At 38.4% G+C, this 21,363-nt stretch overlaps 1 protein-coding gene across 6 annotated transcripts in view; it reads left to right on the forward strand.

The window, feature by feature from the left end:
- Nucleotides 1-21,363, forward strand: part of Apoo (apolipoprotein O) — an 88,562-nt gene that overhangs the window by 55,778 nt on the left and 11,421 nt on the right. For 4 of the 6 annotated variants that reach the window (XM_078035033.1, XM_040270484.2, XM_078035031.1 and 1 more), the window contains one exon: nucleotides 19,900-20,516. The exons of the other annotated variants lie outside the window; for them this stretch is intronic. In XM_078035033.1, the coding sequence (XP_077891159.1) occupies nucleotides 19,900-19,965 (66 nt within the window). In that variant the 3' untranslated portion in view covers nucleotides 19,966-20,516. Of the gene's footprint in view, nucleotides 1-19,899; nucleotides 20,517-21,363 lie in introns of those variants that run through there. 6 annotated transcript variants of the gene reach the window in all.

Genomic DNA, 21,363 nt, shown 5'->3' on the forward strand with positions numbered 1-21,363 from the left:
AAACCATGACTCTCCATCTACTTTATCTGCAACATAATCAACATAGTTCTGTAGTTCTATTTGAAGAACTTCAGGGACTTTGGAGGGAATGTTCTCTACCTTACAAATTGACTTAAACTCCCCTGAAGAGATAAATGTGGCTTGGTTTGTTCTGTGATGACAGATTCCCAAGAAAGAGTGCTTTGTAAAAAATCAAGATTGGTTCAGGGGTGGCGGTGCATGCCTACAATCCCAGAGGCTTGGGAGGCCAAGTCAGGAGGATTGCAAGTTCAAAGCCAGCTTTAGCAATTTAGCAACTTGGTGAGATTGTGTTTCAAAATAAAAGATAAAAATGGCTGGGAATGTAGCTCAGTGGTTAAGCGCCCCTGGGATCAATACCTGATACCAAACAAACAAAAACCATCAAGATTTTCCTCTGCTTCAACCAGAGGAAAGAAAGGATTAGGAATACTAAAAAATGCCTTCACCAATCTTACCACCTTTATCACACCTTGAGACAAAAGCTAAGCAGTAGTACATAGCAGAACTCAGAGCCAGTTGAGCTGACTGACAGTACCACCCAGAGTGTAGGGTAGAGGTGTCTAGGCCTGTGGGTCAGCAGCTTTTGTCCCAAGTGCAATGCTGGATCCTAGCCCAGTAGTGGCCGACATAATGCAGAGCACCTAATCCTAATGAATAAATCAATTATCTAAATACCCCAAAGAAAATCCAAAGCATAGGTGAAATGTGTGTTTTGCATATACATGTGTTAAAAATAGGACTTACTAGAGGTCAAACAGGAAGTCAATGTAAGTTAAAATTAGGCCATGTAGTGAGTATTACTGATTTTTATGAATGTGGAACTATAATTCAGAATCCTTGACTTCTGAGAAAATAGATGGGACTTTTATTGTCATTGTCATGTTTAATGAATGTACCTTGCACTTATCGTTTGAGAAAAGCTAAATATGTAGAGAACACTTTTCTTTGTGGCCAGCAATATTCATTCCTATTGTATAAACTGACTAATAAACCATGAGTATGAAAGTTATCACTTTTTAGTTCACCAAGTCTAATGCAAAAACAATTTTGAGGGGATCAGCATTATATTTGTGGAACTAAATTCACTTTCAAGCTTAATTTTGATTAAAGGCAAACATTTGAAATAGTGGTTTTGTTCACCGTGGGTTGAAAGAAACTTGGTTAAGGTATTGGTTTTCACTCTGTAAACCTCCTGTCTAATATCCTTTTATTCATGTTTCAGATCAGTAATTAGCCAGCACACAGGAGTAAAGGTACAATCAGGTCAAACTCCAGATGTGACTGAAGTTCAGGCTTATTTATGTTTATGAAATTATGGCCAAGGAAATTTCTGGATGAAAGAAAAGTTTGTTTTTATAAGCAAGCATTTCACTTCACATTTTGTTCCCTTGACATACTGAATAAATCACCTATGTCTCATATTTAGGGGCTTTTATTTTCTTAATCAAGTGTAGTGCTTTATTCCTGAACTCGGAAAGACAAAAGAATAGCCAAGGAAGTGACTCTTCTCCCTGCCTATCTCAAACTGAAATAACCTTAATCAAAGTCCTTATAGGACTGGTGGAGTAGCTCAGTGGTAGAGTACTTACCTAGCAAATATGAGGCTCTTGATTCCATCCCCAGAATCTTAAGAAAGAAGGAAAAAGGAAAAGAAAACCTTGTAAATCTCCCCCTTCAATGCTGCCCTATTGATGGCATTGTAAAAGACAGACGGAAGAAAAGGTAAAAGGCAAAGATAGAAAAAAAGCTAGGTGCAGTGGTGCTCACCTATAATAGGACTATTATATTTACATTAAATATTTTCAGGTCACAAGACATTAAAAGAGTTTTTAGTCATCTTCCTTGAGCAAAAAGTAAATAGTTTATGAAAGCCACAGGAAACTCTAAGCTCCCTTGTTTAGACCAAATTAGTGATTAGAGTGTTTTGTTGTTGTTTTGGGGTCCCCCCCCCCGATTCTCACAGTAAAGTCTTTCTTCCCTCATGCTATGGCAGCAAGCTGTTTGAGCTGGTTCATAAGTAAATAGGTCATAGATTGCACTCCATTCAAAAGTGACATCTTTATGAAAGCATTTATTTGTCCTACAGAGAGCCCTGGCTCATTTCAAATATTGTTCTCAACTGAGATCAGAATGCTGAAGAGTACACATTGTACATTTTGTTTTAAACACAATAGTTCGTTTCTTTTTTTGATAGTGCCATGGTATTTCCCTGGGGAAGCACTACCAATAGGTAAGACTTGTAGAAGTCTGTGTGGGATCATATACCTAAATGACAGAGCTAATAAGACTACCAGAAGACAACATAGGAGTAAATCTTGATAAAGGTAAATTTGGACCTTGGGTTGGGCAATGGTTTCTTAGATACAATACCAAAAGCACAACAAACTAACCATGAAGAAAAAAGTCAACCCATAGAATGTGTGAAAATAAATATTTGCAAGTCATATATCTGATAAGGGACTTGTATCCAGAATATATAAAGAACTTTTACAACTCAACAGTAATATATATATATGAATAGTTGAAACTGGACAAAGGATTTAAACATTTTTCAAAAGAATTTACATAAGTGACAAACACATGAAAACATATTTACCATCATTAGTGTTAGTCATCAGGAAAATAGGCATGAAAACCACAATGAAATACCCAACTGTTGACGATAATGTGGAGTAAACGGTCTGGAAGTTCCTCAAAATGTTAAGCATAGAGCTATGTGACTCAGCAGAGCCAGTCCTAGGTATATACTGAGAAATGAAACCTATGTCTACCAAAAACTTATATATAAATGTCCATAACAGTATTATTCATGATAGCCAAATAGTGGAAATATTTGGTGCATTGATAGACAAAACATTTCCATACAATGCAATATTATCCAGCCATAAAAGGAACCAAGTATTGATACATGCTACATTGGTGACACTTAAAAACATGCTAAGTGAAAGCCAGTCACAAAAGAGCACATGTTGTATGATCCCATGTATTTTAAATGTCTAGAATGGGCAAATCCATAGGGGCAAAAAGCAGATTAATAGTTGCTTAGGACTCTAGGGGTGGGAGCTTATCAATGAGAGTTCAGCCAAAGAAACTGATCAAGTAGGAGATACATACCAGGAAGTTTATTGCAAGGACTTGGCTTAGGCAATTGTGGGGCTGGCTAAGTGAGTCTGAAATAGAAGAGGCAAGTGAATTCTTAGGCTGAAGCTATAGTCCACAGGCAGAATTTCTTCTTCAGGAAAACCTCAGTTCTGCTCTTAATGACCTTTTTCTCTGATTGAATCAGAGCCCACTTAACTGAAGTCAACTGATCATGTACTTTAATCAAACCTACAAGGCAGGGCTGGGAATGTGGCTCAAGCGGTAGCGCGCTCACCTGGCATGCGTGCGGCCCAGGTTCGATCCTCAGCACCACATACCAACAAAGATGTTGTGTCCGCCGAGAACTAGAAAAAAATAAATAAAATATTTAAAAAAAAAAACCTACAAGGCAATCTTCGCGATAGCATCTAGATTAGTGTTTGAACACCTGGGAACTGCAGTCAAGTTGACGCATGAACTGACCATGGGGAGTGACTTCCAGTGGGATTTCTTTTGGGGGTGATGGTTGCACAACTCTGCACTGAAAAATATTACGTTTTACACTTAATTTATATGTGTGAATTATATGGTATGTGAATTATATCTTAGTACATTTTTAAAAGACTATGTACAGGGGCTGGGGCTCAGTGGTAGTGCACTTGCCTGGCATGTATGAGGCATGGGGTTACATTCTCAGCACCACATATATATATATATATATAAATAAAATAAAGGTCTATCAACAACTAAAAAACATTTTCTTAAAAAAGACTATGAGCTGGTGGGACTGCAAATTGGTGCATTGAATATGGAAAGCAGTATGGAGATTCCTTGGAAATCTGGGAATGGAACCACCATTTGACCCAGCTATCCCTCTCCTTGGTCTTACCCAAAGGACTTAAAATCATCATACTATAGAGACACAGCCACATCAATGTTTATAGCAGCACAATTCACCATAGTTAAACTGTGGAACCAACCTAGATGCCCTTCAGTAGATGAATGGATAAAGAAAATGTGGCATATATACACAAAGGAATATTACACAGCAATACAAGAGAATAAAATCATGGCATTTGAAGATAAATGGATGGAGTTAGAGAAGATAATGCTAAGTGAAGTTAGCCAATCCCCAAAAAACAAATGCTGAATGTCTTTTCTAATATAAGGAGGCTGATTCATAGTGGGGTAGGGAGTAGGAGCATGGGAGGAATAGATAAACTTTAGATAGGGCAGAAGGATGGGAGAGGAAGGGAGGGGGCATGGGGTAATTAATGATGGTGGAATGTGATGGACATCATTATCCAAAACATGTATGAAGACATGAATTGGTGTGAATATACTTTATAAACAACCAGAAATATGAAAAATGTGCTCTATATGTGTAGTAAGAATTGTAATGCATTCTGCTGTCATATATTAAGAAAAATCAATTTTAAAAAAGCTTGGAGGAAAAGGGTGAACAGTGTAAATAGTTTCCCTTTATGAACCTAGGTGCCTGAGCTAGGCAGAGCAAAGAAATCCACTGAGCAAAAGGTCAATTGTGTCTGGAAAGGAATCAACTCATTGCTTTAAGATACTGACATTTCCCTACCATTTCCCTTACCTACACCCCTTTTAAAGTTAATCTGTGTAAAATTCTGTACTTGACATTGGAATTCCAGATAAAACATTAACACCCTTATGCAGAAGAAAAGATTTCAGGTTTCTGATTTGCACATCAAAATGGTAATAAATAAGTTATGAAAGAAAAAAAAGACTATGAGACTATGAGCATATGCTGGGCGTGATGGTGCATGACTATAATCCCAATGGCTCAGGAACCTGAGACAGAAGGATCACAAGTTCTAGGGCAGCCTCAGTTACTTAGCGGGACCTTGTCTCAAAAAATTAAAAGTAAAAAAGAAAAGGCTGAGGATGTAGCTCAGTAGTAAAGTGCTCCTGGGTTAGATCCCAGTACCAAATTTAAAAAAATAAAAGACAGCCTATTTGTAGATTCATGTTCATAGCAGAACTACTCACGATAGCCAAGAGGTGTCCATCATCAGATAAATGGATGGACAACATGGTATGGCCATACAATGGAGTATTATTCAGTCTTTAAAAGAAAGGAGTATCCTTGGGGCTGGGGATATGGCTCAAGCGGCAGCGTGCTCGCCTGGCATGCATGTGGCCCGGGTTCGATCCCCAGCACCACATACAAACAAAGATGTTGTGTCCACGGAGAACTAAAAAAAAAAAAAAAATTAAAATTCTCTCTCTTTCTCTCTCTCTCTCTCTCTCTCTCTCTCTCTCTCTCTCTCTTTTTTAAAAAAAAGAAAGGGAATCAGGGCTGGGTTTGTGGCTCAGTGGTAGAGTGCTCACCTAGCATGTGTGGGGCACTGGGTTCAATCCTCAGCACCACATAAAAATAAAATAAAGATATTGTATTCACCTAAAACTAAAAAATAAATATTAAAAAGGGAATCATGCCACATACTACAGTATGGATAAATTGTGAAGACACTAAGTGAAATCAGCCAGTCACATAAATTCTGCAAAATTCCATTTATGTGAGCTAAAGTAGTCAGATTCACAAAACCAGAAAGTAGAATGATGTTTTACTAGGGGTTAGGGGATGGGACAAAGGAGAATTATTTTTTATTAGTCATAGAGCTTCAGCAAGATAAAGTTTTAGAGATCTGTTGCACAACAATGTGAATATACTTAAATAACATATTCCCTTAAAAATGGTTAGAAGTGCATGCTTAATATGAACAGAGCCCTGGGTTTTATGCCCAGCACACAAAAAAGTTGATGGTAAAATTTATGTTAAGCTGGACATGATGGCACACATCCATAATCCCAGCCACTTGGGAGGCTAAGGCAGGAGGATTGCAAGTTCAAGCCAGCTTCACCAATTTAGCGAGACCCTAAGCGCCCCTGCTACCAAAAACAAAAAACTTAAGTGGTTTTTTACCACATTTTAAAAAAAATCCAGAAAAACCAAAGGCTGTGTGTCCTACATTGCCTGAGCAGCTCCCTGGTTGTCTGAACTCTGCCTTGACACCATTTTCTGGCCTATACAGGATTGTATATAGTGTCTAAAGTGAGAATGAAGGATTGCTTCAAAGTTTAATCAAAATGTACTCTGGGAGTTTGGGTGATACTGGCTCAGTTGTTTATCTCTGTGGCTTATTTCATTAACCTATTTCTAGGAAGTTGATGATAGAGATGATGAATTTGATAGGATAAAAATTTGAGGTAGAGTTGCATATATTTTTTCCAACTAAGATAGTTGCTAAAAGCAACTAAAAATAGAATCTTGATCGACAAAAAAGTGACTGCTTGAATGCTTCTCTGAGTTTGGTGGGCACCAAGAGGTCCTATTAAGGGGACCATCAGAGCCCAGACACGTGATGCCCACCCGCCTGTGTGTCCTGAGTTATTCTCTGACTTTCTGGCTCAGCTCAAACCATGAATAAGAAAAGTAGCCCCCAGCTGAAGTATTGAACCAGGAAGTATTCATCCCCCTTGCAAGTCCTCATTTATACCCCTTTCCCCCAGAGCATCTGTTGCCACTTTGTCACAGTAGACAAATTCACCCACAGGGATGGACAACACACAAGTCACAGCCTTATACCTTCCTTATACTTGTTGTTCTTTTTTGCTAGGAATGCTCTCGGTTGGCTTGGTGGGTCTCTGGCTCTCAATTACTTTAGTGTCTTCATCTCAGAATTATTAATAGGATTAAATAAAATTATTTTGGGGGCTGGGGTTGTAGCTCAGTGGTAGAGCATTTGCCTGGTATGTGCAAGGCACTGGGTTTGATCCTCAGCACCACATAAAAGTGGGTGAATAAAATAAAGGTATAAAAATGTTGTATCTGTTTTTAAAAAAGAAATTATTTTGTTTGAATCTAGATGATGCTCAATAAATGTTAGCTCCTTTCTTTCCTACTCAAAATTTTGAGTTCCCAGGCACACAGGCATTCTCCTCACCCCACCCTTCTCCATTTAGCTGTTTTATTTCCCAGGAGTTCTTCTTCTTCTCAGCGTGTAATACTCCAGAAACTTTTCTTGGTCTTGAATGTCCATTTGTACTTGTCTCAACTTGGGAGAGGGTGCTACTGCTACTGGTATCTTGTGGGTAGAAGCCAGGGATGCTGCCAAACATCCTACAATGCTCAGGACACACCCATAACAAAGAATTATCCATCTTGAAATGTCAATGGGGGTGTGGGGAGGAGTGAGCCCTGGACTTTTGCAAGGCTAGTTCCTTGTCATGTAGGTCTTGACCTAAACTGACCTTTTGCTGGGTGGGTTCTGAACAGCATAAAATACTTTTATTTTTCTTGTAGTGCTTTCACTATATATTTTATTTATTTGTCTATTTTTTAAAAATGTTTCTGTTAGTACATTATGTTGCACACAATGGAGGGATTCATTTTTACATATTTGTACATACATATAATATAATTTGCTGCATTTTAATCCACAGTATTTCCACTTTCTCTTTCCTACTACCTCCCCCTGTTCTCTTTCCTCTAACTGGTCTTCCTTCTATTTATTGTTTTTGTTTGTTCTTTGGTTTTTTTTTTTTTTTTGTACTAGGGATTGAACCCAGGAGCTTAACCACTGAGCCACATCCCCATTCCTTTTTAAGTTTTATTTAGAGTAAGGGTCTTGCTAAGTTGCTTAGGGCCTCATTAAGTTGCTGAGGCTGGCTTTGAACTCATGATCGTCCTGCCTCAGCTTCTCAAGTCACTGGGATCACAGGTGTGTGCCACCACACCCCGCTTATTTATTGTTTTTTAATTGTCACCTTATAGATACTCATAAAGGTGAAATTCACTGTGGTATATTCATATATGTACATAGCATAATTTGGTCAATTTCTGTGCACAGTTCATCCCTTTCCCTGCCCCTCCTCCTTCCTCCTTAATCCCTTTTCTCTACTCTACTGCTCTTCTATTTTCATGGGATTCCCCCTTTTTTTAAATTTTCTTATTTCTCTCTAGTTCCACATATGAGAAAATATTTGACCTTTAACTTTCTGACTCTAGCTTATTTCACTCAGCATGGTGTTCTCCCATTTCCATCTACTTACCAGCAAATGTCATAATTTCATTCTTCTTTATGGTTGAGTAACCCTGTTGTATATATTACCACATATTCTTTATCCATTCACCTATTGACAGGCTCCTAGGCTGGTTCCATTACTTTGCTGTTGTGAATTGTGCTGCTATAAACATTGATATGCCTGTATGTCTATAGTATTCTATCTTTTATGTATACCAATTCCCCCTACACTGTGTACAATACACTATTGAGTAATAAAAATTCCCAAAGTTAGGAATGGGGTTGTGGCTCAGTGGTAAGAGTGCTTGCCTAGCATGTGTGAGGCCCTGGGTTCGGTCCTCAGCACCACATAAAAATAAATAAAATAAAGGTACTGTGTCTGACTACTTCTAAAACATAAATATTAAAAAAAAAGAATCATCTAGAGGACTCAGCGGTAGAGCGCTTGCTTAGCACATGTGAGGTGCTGGGTTCGATCCTCAGCACCACATAAATATAATAAAATAAAGGCATTGTGTCCAACTATAACTAAAATAAAAGAATCATCTAGACGTGGGGCAAAGTAATTTCATTTAATCCTATTAATAAGTCTGAGGTGAAGATGCTAAAGTCTGGCAAGATTAAGTGCCTTATCTAAGGCCACATAACTGGGAAGTGCCGGAGTTGAGATTAAATGTGTGATTCCAAAGCCCAAGCTTTTCCCAGTGAGCCAACTGGCTTGTTTTTCCCATGTTGCTAAATCTTTTGGGGAAGACTGGATAAGGTAGTCCCTGTCCTCAAAACAGTTTCTAATCTGGTGTGAGGAGAGGCGGGGAGGCAGACAAGCACACAAATTAACACATTAAAGTTGTAGTTTGTGTGACCCCTATACCAGATTGGAGATACAAGTATCAGTTTCCTGTAATCAAACTAATTGCTCAATATGCACATACTCAAATTAGTAGGCAGTCTAGTATTGTGCTTGCTCTCTCTCTCAGCTCCCCAACCCAATTATATTTAAGAACCCTTGTGGTTTACTAGGTCTGAATCAGTTCTAAATGAAAGATAGCCACATAACCATTACCACCTGGCACTACTGAACATTAATCATTGCAAGGGTTGGAGTAGTGGCCCAAAGGTTACCATTTTTATACTCCTATAGCTGTGTTTTCATGGACTCAGCCATTATCCTAAAGGGGATCCCAATGCATACTCAGATGGTTCCAGTCACAGGTACATGTTACCAAATGTGCTGGGACCCAAAATAGCCACAGCAACATTTCTGGTTCCATTGTTCTTACAGAACCTTCCTACCAAAAAGTGGGGTCTAATTCCACTCCCTTTATATACAGGCAGACCTTGGTGACTTCCTCTGAATTGATTAGATAGAGCAAAAGTGACATTGCGAGTTGGGGATATGGCTCAGTTGGTAGAGTGTTTGCCTCACATGCACAAGGCCCTGGGTTCAATCCCTAGCAACACACACACACACACACACACACACACACACACACACAAAGTGACATTGCCTGCCTTTTGAGGTAAAGTCATAATCTTTCACCTGTTTGTGCGTGTGGTGCCTGCCCCTCTCCCCCCTCTCAATATACTCATGCTCAAAACCCAGCCTCCATGTGGTGAGGAAAGCCAGGCCACACAGGAGGCTATATGCAGACATTCCACCCGCAGCTGGCATCGCCCACTGGACATGTGACTGAGCCTTCCAGCAATTGTAGTCCCCAGCCTTCAGGTCTTCTAGCTGAGGCATTGTGAGAATTGAGAACTGTCCCTGCCACACCATGATGAAATTGATGGCTTACAGAATCCATGAGCATAATAAGTGGTTGTTTGTATGGCTCCAGGCTTGGGGATAATTTGTTGTTATCCTTTCAGCTGTGAGAGTTTGGGCTCCGCTATCGAGATTACAAGCTCAGGTACCCCTAGCTTCATTGTTTTTCAAGACCTGATCAAAGATCAACCTTTGTACATCATTCTGATTATTCCTAGGGAGAATTTATCTGCTTCTCTGTTTTATTATAGCATTTGTCACCTTGTATTAAAATTACTTGTATCTGCCTCCCAGATCAGCTATGAACTCTTAGAGGACAGCACACATTATATTACCTCATTACCTCTCTTGATGTGTGACAAGACTAATAGCTCCTTAGGTACAAACCATAGTATCAAAATTCAACACCCCCTACAGTATATTTTCGGTAGCTTCATTTATGTGTGTGTCTGTATGTATACAGACACACACACACATATTTAGAATAGTCAAATTCAGAGACAGAAAGTGAAATGGTGATTTTCAGGGGTTGAGAGTAAAGGGGGATGGAGAATTGTTGAATGGGTTCAGAATTTTGGTTTGGGAAGATGACAAGTTTCTGGAGGTGAATGGTGGTGATGTGAATGTACTTAGTATCATAGAACTGTACTCTTAAAAGTGGTTAATATGGTAAATTTTATGTGAATTTTATCATGTTAAAAAACCAAACCAGGGGCCGGGATTGAGGCTCAGCAGTAGTGTGCTCACCTAGCACGTGCAGGTCACTGGGTTCGATCCTTGGCACCACATAAAAATAAAATAAAGGTATTGTATCCAACTATAACTAAAACATAATATTTTTAAAATAGAAACCAAATGTATAATGAAAGAGAAAATAAAATAAAATATGTGTCATAGAGTTAAAGTGAAAAAAAAAAAGCCTCCCTAGTCACAGTGGTGCACACCTGTAATCCCAGTGACTCAGGAGGCTGAGACAGGAGGATCACAGGTTCAAGGTCAACCTCAGCAATTTAGTGACACCCTAAGCAACCTGGGGAGAACCTGTCTCAAAATAAAGGGCTCAGGGTATAGCTCAGTTGTAAAATAACACCCTTGGGTTCAATCCCCAGTACTATAAAAAAAAAATTTTCTCTTTTGCTTTTGCCGTTGTGTTTTCTGGTGCTAGGGAATGAATCCAGGGCCTTGCCTATGCTAGGCATACCCTCTAACACTGAGCTATATCTTTAGCCCCTCAATTCTTTTTTTTTTTTTTTTTTTTTTGGTACTGGAGATCGAACCAAGGGGTGCCTTGCCACATAGCCACATTCCCAACTCTTTGAATTTCTATTTTGAGACAGGGTCTCACTAAGTTGCCCAAGCTGCCCTTGAATTTGCAGTCCTCCTACCTCATCCTCCCAAGTTACTGAGATTATAGGCATGTGCCACCATACTTAAACTCCCAATTCTTATATTGTCATTTCTGAAATCACCAAGAAGTTGTGAGAATGTTGGGGTATCTCATGAAAAATTGAAGAGAATTAATCAGAGTAGCAGAAAGGGACCAAGGGAAGGGAGGAGGAGAGGAAAAGGGAGGTAGTGGGGAATGAAATTGACCAAATTATATTGTTATATGCATGTACAAATATGTGAGAACAAATTCCACTACTATGTATAATTAAAATGCACTAACAAAAAACAGGGGAAAAAAGAAACTATAAGACCCATAACAAACTCAGTCCTGGAACAAAATATAAAGATGCCTTCTAGGTGCTAGGGTTGTGGCTCAGCAATAGATCGCCAGCCTAGCACATGCAAGTTACTGGGTTCAGGCCTCAGCACTACATAAAAATAAATAAAATAAAGATTTTTTTTAAAAAAGATGCCTTCTAGATGGTTTCATTTCTTCCTTGGGAGACTTCTGTGAAAATAAGAGAAGACACATGCACAGGACGTGAACCAACATCATGTGCTGCTCACAGCCTTCATGTTGAAAGTTCAGCCCATGATCCTTCCCCCATGCCCCTCTCTGTGGCTTCCTGAAGCCTTGGCTCTGCCAGCACATTCCAACTCAGCAGAACTCATGACACACAAGTCTCACTCTCAACATGCTTTTCATGATAATCCTGGATTTAGTAACAACACCTGTTCTGAAATGCAGTGCCAAAGGGGCCTGACCATCTGGTTTGAAGGAAAGAATGCTGAAGCAGAGCTGGAAGACCTGGATTCATGTCCCAGGTCTGCACCTCACTGACTCTGTGGCCTTGACAAATTATTTTACTTCCATGTTCCATTGTCACACACACTCAAAATACCCCCATGTATTCCATCTCTTACAAATGCATTCTGAATTGTAAACTTGGAGAATGCCTACATGCCTACCTTTCCACCCAGGTTAAGACTATTATTCATTCTCTTACTATGAATTAATTCAATTGGATTACAAGGGAGTGTTGGACAATTTTGCCATATGGAAAATTCAGGCTTAGATGAGGTTGAAAGTGAGAAGTAGACAGGGCAAGAGTAATCTTTGGCAAGCACCATAGCACTACACTGGCTTCTAGAATCAGAGGAGAAGAGTCAGGAGCCAGGAGACTGCCAGTTGGGTTAAACTCCCTAAACAATTATCCAGGAATATATCAAGAAAGCAGCCCAAGCTGGAATGCCTGGTAGATAGAGGACTGGTTTACCCTTCATACAGTTTAGGCTGGTTTGAATTATTTTCTATCACTTGGCACCACTGGTCCTGATTAGGTATTTCTCACAAGATGGAAGTTACTTTTCATAGGAATATAGGGTGTTTTCTTTGCCTTCCATTGTCACCAGTTCCCATTTTAATCTGCAAGTGAATTAAAACAGCAAGACAATTTTTGCAGATTTTAACTGCAAAATCTACCAAATTTGGGCCTTCCTTCACTTGTTCAGTACTGCTTCTGATGCAAGGCATATTTGTAACACTTATCCTATCTGCTGATGTCCTTAAAAGAGCTGTGACCCCCTCACAGAGGGGAAATCTCAGTCATATCTTATGGGGAAAGAAAGGAGGTCATGACATTTTAGGCAACACTGAGAATCCAGAAAAATGGAATGTAGTATGAGTATCTATTGTTTCAAACTGAAGGGAGCTGTTTCCCTGAAAGGGAAAAAGTTTGCTTTACTACTAAGAATAGCATAAAAGAAACATCAGCCCAGTGCCTTTAGCTGAGAAATGAATTTCATTAGAGTCACAGTTATTGTCTATTGTTCCCATTGGTTGTTCTAGTTGGGCTGAGATCTGATTTTCACTTCAATTCTCACAGTTGGCATTATTACTTCCCTTTGTGTAACTTTTGGGAAAAAGTTCAATGTGAATCAGGTTTTGTTTTTAGCTCCCACCAAAGAGAGACTTTTTTTTAATACAATGAAAGCAAATACAATTAGATCAAAATACTTACGTCACAAAGGAGTAACTTTTAGGAGTGTTGGTGAGTCCTCTGCCTTTCATTGTTTCATAATCTGCAATTACATGACTCTTCCCGTCCCTAACTTAGATGGGGTGCACCTGCTGCCCAAACCCTTTGACTTCCTTTAATGCAGGCTTCCTCTTTTTTCCATGATATTTGCAAACCTGAAATTTATTACTGGATGTTTCCCAGTAAAGGGAGCGTGCAAACCTCTCAAACGTCAAAGGAACACCACTTCACCACTCCCAGTTTTTTGATGTTTTTTGTTTTGTCCTTAGAGGCTAAGTTTGGAACTTCAACTTTTCTCAGAGATTCCAAGTGACCAAATAGCCTTCCCAAATTTTCACTCTTAAATTCCCCAGATTCTATTTCTGATGTTTAAAACATATATATATATATATATATATATATATATATTTTTTTTTTTTTTTACTGTGGTTAATCAAAAATTTACCTTTTTTGGTACTGGAGATTTATTTTTAATTTTTTTTTTTAGTTTTCAATGGACCTTTATTTGAGTTATTTATATGCAGTGCTAAGAATCAAACCCAGTGCCTCACATGCTAGGCAAGCACTCTACCACTGAGCTACACCCTCAGCCATTTTTGTTTTTGTTTCTAGTCAGGTCTCACTTAGGGCCTAGTTGCTGAGGCTGACCTTGAACTTGAGATCCTCCTTCCTCAGCCTCCCAAGTGGCAGGGATTACAGGCATGTGCCACTGGACCTGGCCCATCTATACACTTTTTTTGGAGGAGGGGGTACCAGCAATTGAACCCAGGGGTGCTTAACCACTAAGCTACATCCCCAGCCCTTTTAAAAAATATTATTTAGAGACAGTATCTCACTGAGTTGCTTAGGGCCTTGCTAAATTCCTGAGGCTGGGTTTGAACTCATGATCCTCCTGCCTGAGCCTCCCCAGCAGCTGAGATTACAGGTGTACATCAGTATGCCCAGCTCTATCTATACATTTTTAAGTGTATAGTTCAGTATTGTTCAGGCAGTATTTGTCTTTTTTTCATCTGGCATATTTTATTTAACATCATGTTCTCAAGGTTTACTCATGTTGTAGCATGGGTTAGGAATTCCTTCCTTTTTAAAGCAGCATAACATTCCATAGTACAGATATACCACATTGTGTTTATCCCATACAGCAATGGACATTTGGGGTTGTTTCTTCCTCTTGGCTTGTAAATTGTGCCACTATGAACATTGCTGTGCAGATGCCTCTTTGAGACTCTGCTTTCAACTCTTCTGGCTACATACCTAGAAGTGGAATTTCTAGATAATATGGTAGTTGTATTTTTAATTTTTTTGAGGAACTCCTATGCTATTTTCTTCTTTGAGTTTTAACCTAGATTTGTAAATTATAATATTTGCAGATTAAGAAGCATATGTCAAGGAACCAGTAATGTTTTGGGCAGACAAGTAGAAACCAAGTGTGGAGCAGAATCTAAATTTAAAAATGAAGTTAGAGCAATGTTATAGCAGTGAGGCTTTTATTTTGAGATTTGGGTTCTTCAAAATTTAACTTCATTTTCAATCTGTGATTCTCATTTCCTTATAATGTGTTTGGCCTCTTCTCATTAAGCTTCATTTCCTCCACTAGAATGAATTCTCAGAGATAATGAGGAGTCAGAGATCCACTTTTTCCTTTCTCCAAGCTTTCTTTACTTATTAGGCAGGTAAAATAAAACTAGATAGAAATCAAAGTCCTGAATGCTCACCTTACATTGTTTTTTGTTTTTGGTGGTGGTTGTTGTTTTGAGGGGTTGCTGGGGATTGAATCTAGTGTATCTAGCATGCTAAATACTTTACGACTGAGCTACACCCCAGTCAACATCATTTTCTGGGAGGGATTCTTGAGCTGAAACCTAGAGCCTCATACATGCTAGACAAGTGCTTTAATCAGTCAGCTACATCTTCATCCTAACATATTTTTATGGCTGAAATTATGTGCAGTTTTTTCCAGATCTTGCTATCAAAAAGTTTCACATCAAGCAGCGCTATGCTACATCATTTTTTTTAATTTTGTAGTTGTAGATGGACAGAATGCCTTTATTTAATTTATTTTTTTGTAGTGCTAAGGATCAAATCCAGTGCCTCACACATGCTAGACAAGCTACAGCCCCAGCCCACTGTGCTACATCTTCACACCAAAATACTCTGATTATTTGTCAGAACACACAAAGGGGGTCCAATTTCTTAAAGTATATTTTTGAACATTTTCTTTGTCCAAATGCTTAGCCTAAATGATGGAGTTGAGCAAACCCAGAATGTCAGATATCAGCCATGGACATTTCCTGTGTACCACTTTTCCCAAACATCTGAAAGAATGGGAAGATTAAATAGTATTATTTGATACCCACATTTCTGGAATTTCTGAGGATACATCTGTGGTAGAGGAAAGGTACTAGACTAAAGAGGATAGAATAAGGGCTGTGAACGCTGCCTACCTTAAGAAATTCCTGGTCAACATGATGGCACACACCTGTAATCCCAGCTACTTTGGAGACTGAGGCAGGAAGATGGAAACTTTGAGGCCAGACTCAGTAACTTAATGAGACTGTCTCAAAATAAAAAATATAAGGGGCTGGGGATGTTGCTCAGTGGTAAAGCACTCCTGGGTTCAATCCCCAGTACCACAAAAAGGTGGATGGGGGTGGTAGGGATGTAGCTCTCAGTGATAGAGTGCTTGACTAGCGAGTGTGAGGCCCTGGGTTCAATCTCCAGCACTGCCAAAAAAAAAAAAAAAAATTCCTTCTTTCTCCAAGAACTTGCTTTTCTTTCGTAGCAATCCAGAATACAATGGTTCTTAGCATAACTGCACAAGCAAATCACTTGGGGTGATATTTTTTCCAATTCCTATATCCAGGTAGCACCCCAAAACCAATGATATGAGCATTGTTAGGAAGTGGGACGCAGGCATCAGTATATTTGGAAAGTACCCCAAGGTTAAGAATAGCTATGCCTCAGATTAAAAGATTGCTACTGATTTCTGTACCCTATCATAATGATTTTAAATTTACCATTTTTATTAAAGAACAATACATAAACTTTGATTTCAAAGGTGAAGTGTCACATAATCCATGACATTTATGCTCCAATAAGCATAAGAGAGCAAAGATTCCTCAAGTATCATTCTCTCTACAAGAAATAAACAAATAGATAAAAATATGCACTACAGGGCTGTGGCTGTAGTTCAGTGGTAGAGTGTTCACCTCATATGTGGAAGGCACTGGGTTTGATCCTCAGCACCACATAAAAATAAAAATAAAGGTATTGTGTCCATCTACAACTAAATATATATATATATATATATATATATATATATATATATATATATATATATATACACACTACAGGGCTGGGGCTGGGGCTCAGTGGTAGAGCGCTTGCCTTGCATGCATGAGGTACTGAATTCGATCCTCAGCATCACATAAAAAATTAATAAAAATAAAGATATTTTGTCCATCTATAAGTAAGAAGATATTTAAAAATATGCACTACAAATCAGTGTGTCCCCAAATTAATTTCCATGAACAAAATCATTTTTCCATTTTATGACTGTTTGATATCACTGTGGCTTACATATTTTTCACTATTTTTATAGAACTCTATACTTTTCAAAGAGCTGCAGGTCTGCTCTTCCTTGGGATATCTGCTTATTGGTTCCCACGCAGTTTTGTTTCTAGTGGTTCTACTGAGTATTGAATGCTTGTGACTCATTGGAATGTTTACCTTTTAATTCTTTTTAACAGCCTACCTCCTGGTCTCCTTCTACCTTTGATGTTAACTGGCTAATGTTGTAGTTCATTTCCTGTTATTTGCAACTTTGGAATTAAATGCACACATGAAGTCAAAGCAAATGAAAGACCCAGGTCAGTAGTCCTATTTAGGGCTGCAGCTGTGGTTTTGGAAGGTCCCAGTTCAACAACTGGCTTGTCCTCTCTCCTCTTACCTCCCCCATCCCCGCCCCCACCTCCACCCTGCAATAGAGGCGTATCCTTTGTAGTCAGGGTTATTAAGGTTGGCCTAGTGTTGTCTGTGCCAGTAGTTAGCTTTTCCTGGGCTGAATCATGTATTTTGCTTGGAAAATGTATTTGACAAAATTCAAGTGGAGAATTTGTGTAGCATGTAAGGCCCTGTCCTTGAATGTCCTTTAACCCCTGAGATTTCAGATATAATAATATGGTACAAGTTTGCTTGTTGATTGCTGGGGGTGAAATGAACAGGAGGTATTATGGGCAATTGTTTTCTTATGTGGAATTTGGAGTCAGAGATACTTGGTTTCAATTTATAACTTAGTTCAAACATCCAGGATCATAAACTTGAACCTTACAAGTTGGTTGTACAGATTGAATGAGATAAAGTTAAGTTATGCAAATAAATATTTGTTCCTTAATTAGCCACCTATGTAATCACAAATTAGAAAAACATTCCGGTTTTATTAGACTTTTCAGCATTATAAAATAATAGAACTGACCAAGTTTCACTTGATACCCTACTACATGCCAGGCTTGTGCTATACAAGTTATGAGGAAGGAAAAAAAAAAACATGATCTGCTAGCAAGCTGTTTAGGACTCAGACAGGAAGAAAGTTACACCCATGTGATCTATTGAGTAATATGAGGCAATTTATAAGCAGGGGCTACATTCTAAGCTGGAATGTTCCCTTTGCCTGGGGTGGAGCCTTGAGTTGATGGTTAAAGGACTAAGAACACAGTAGGAATTTGTGGAGTGAGAAATATCACAAACTGCTCAGTGCTTGTCTCTGATTCCCACAGGTCTTGTCTGTGCAGGGAAATCACAACTCTCTTTCCCTTTTTTAGGGTTCCAGCTTGGTCTGAGAATTGAGTTGACATAAAATAGATTAATAGGAGAAGAGTATAGAAGACACAAGGTTTTTTTTTTTAAATCTACAAGTTCAATAGAAGTTTTACTTGCCCTCATAAGGAAACAAAGCCCCAAAGAAGTTGCAAAATGTATGTGTTTTTGTATTAGGTTGAACAAAGGCATTTGTAGAAAAGTAACTAAATTATGTGGGAATGCTAAAGAAAGGTAATTATTTTAACAAAGTCTGTTTGTACAGATTTTTCCCAGCTTTGACTCCCAGAGGAAGAATGTTTCTTTTCTCCTGATACAGAGGGCGTTTTCATGTGGGTGGTCTATCTCCTGTGTTCAAAAAGAAAAAGGGAGGTTAGAATGTTCTTCTTTCATCTGCTGTTTTTCAGGTGCCTTTAGCTCAAAATAATCCTTATATCAAAATGGTATATAAAGGATTGTTATATTCTTCCAAGCATTTTACATCAGGGGCACCCTCCAGGCAAGGAAGATGGCAGCCAGTGGCCCCAGGCTATAGCTTCTAGCTGAGCTGTGGTGGTCCAGTGCACCCATCCCTGACCCAAGTCTGCGGATTGTGGGGGTCACTGAGTGACAGAGAACATTATTATTGCTCATCTTATTAGAACACCAGGCTGATGGTACAGGAGTTCTACAAATCAACAAAAGAAAGGAAAAGGAGGAGTGGGCTAGGCAAAGGTTCTAGCCAGTACATGCCATGATACTTGGAATTTTATTTGCTTTCCAGGCAAGAAACTAGAAATCCAAAATGTCCCAGAAAAACAAAACAAAACACAGGAACCAAGCAACCCATAATATAGTCCCCCTGTATTACCTACAGGATTCTGCATTAATGTTACTGTCATACCAACCCCTATATAGATACTTCGAAAAAATGTTCATTATGTTGCTCATCTCTTTCCCCTTGTGCTCAGGGCATTTTCTCTATAATTTCTTATGACATATTTCGGTTTTTTCCTGCTTTTTCTCCTTGCCTTGTCTGTAAGTCATGTGATTCTATTTTGAAATATTCTCTTTTTCTCCTCATCTTCCTTATCTGTTAGACTTTTTACAATGTCTTGTTTTGGACTTTTCTTTTTTGCAGTACTGAGAAGTGAACCCAGGGACACTGAGATACATCCCCAGTCCCTTTTTAGTTTTTATTTTATTTTTATTTTTATTTTGAGACAGAGTCTTGCTAAATTGCTCAGGCTGGCCTTGAACTTGTAATCCTTGTCTCAGCCTTCCCAATAGCTGGAATTACAGATGTGTGTCACTAAGCCTAGCTTGTTTTGGACTTTTTCTAAAAGAAGTTACTAATAATGAATAGCTCTTCTGAAAGTTGTTAGGCTGTTGTATGCAATGTATGCTGAGAAAAATAGGGCCATCACCCTGATAGTCACACCAGACTTCACTGTTGGAGTACAGTGGGGAGTGCAATAATGATATGATTCCATTTTATAAATAGGAAGAAGTTAGGTATGAATCCAATAGCATCACCAGAACAGCTTTAAAAAGAAGACTTCTATATAAATATTCTTATTAAAAGATAAGTTTTTAGTCAGAAGAAATAATCCCATTCTCAACATTTAAATGATCCTGAAAAATATACAATTCCTTGAATATACATGTGTGTTTTATATTCTGTTTATTTTCAGTACTCAAACAGTAAAGGCAAAGGTTTATCTAAGTTCTGACAATACTTCCTTAACAGGAAATGAAACTGCCGATGTTTCATAAAGCAGACAAAGTACCTAATTTGATGAAGACATCATGCTGATTCACCATACAAAAACTGTTTTAAATGTTATCAACTGAATATTTATGTATACTTTTAAAATTAAAATTGCTTTCAAAAATCAAATTGCTTTATAGACAAAGTAATGTAATGGTGTAATCCACATTCAAAATGTATTTTAAGAATTTCTGACTTACATCTGATTATAAAACATGCAAGTAACAATCACATTTTGAGCTGGGGCAGTTGGAGTTGGAAGTGGAAAGAGAAGCAGGGGAAAATTTTGACAACAAAGTAATGTCTGGCTATATGTACTACTTTTTACTTTTTGAGAGTTGGCATTTTTAACTGTGTTTTTTCTTTAATTCAAATAGAAAGTTGCATGCTTTACCCAGTGTCAATGGTTTGGGTGGTATTTGTTTTGTTTTTAAAATAAGTACTTGGTGGGGGCTGGGGTTGTGACTCAGTGGTAGAGTACTTGCCTAGCATGTGTGAGGCACTGGGTTCCATGCTCAGCACCACATAAAAAAATTTTAAAAATATTGTGTCCATCTATGATTGAAAATAAATAAATAAGTACTTGGTTAGCTGATTATTTGGTTTACCTCATAGTCTTAAATTGTAGTTTATAATTCTTGCAATGTATGCTTTATCACTTTGCTCACTTTATACTGCTGACTTTCTCTATTAGAGAAACTGGAAAATATTAGAATACCCAGACTCCCTCATAATCAAATTATGCCTCCTGATGCATTTCAGCTAACGATGTAGGTGGAAATGCTTGGAGATTACTTTCTTCAGAATTTTTTTAAAAGGTCAAACTATTTGAGGAAAAGCTTTTTATTTTATTTTATTTATTTTTTAAACTCTGTGCTTTCCCCCTTTCCCCATGTAGAAAATTGACACAATGGGGTTGAGGGTGTGGCTAAGTGGTAGAACACTTGCCTGGCACATCCAAGTCCCCTTGATTCAATGTCCACCAAAAAGCAAGAAGGGATGAAGGAATGAAGAAATGAATGAATGAAAGAAGGAAGGAAGGATAGAAGAAAGGAAGGAAGGAAGAAAAGAACAAAGGAAGGAAGGAAGGAAGGGAAAGGAAAGAGAAGGGAGGGAAGGAGGGGGGAAAGAAAAGAAAATGGATGCATTGCTTGCAGGTTCAGGAAGTGACATTAAGCTCAGAGTTGAGGAAGAGTAGGAGTTAATTAAGTGCAGAGAATTGAGATCTTCAAAGAGGAGTGTTGCTGTCCCAAGAAATTATACCTAATAAAGAATGATTGAAGGACTAGATATCTGATGTGTTTTATCTTTGAGTCATCAAAAGCTGTTCCGTGGATGAGGGGGTATTCCATCTCCAGCAGGCAGAATTAAGGACACAATTGTGTGAATGGAAACAACAGGGACAGCTTTCAACTCTAAGCTTGCTGAACTTTTTAACAAATA

The sequence above is a fragment of the Ictidomys tridecemlineatus genome, chromosome X (genome assembly GCF_052094955.1).
Source record: "Ictidomys tridecemlineatus isolate mIctTri1 chromosome X, mIctTri1.hap1, whole genome shotgun sequence".
NCBI classification, from domain to species: domain Eukaryota; kingdom Metazoa; phylum Chordata; class Mammalia; order Rodentia; family Sciuridae; genus Ictidomys; species Ictidomys tridecemlineatus.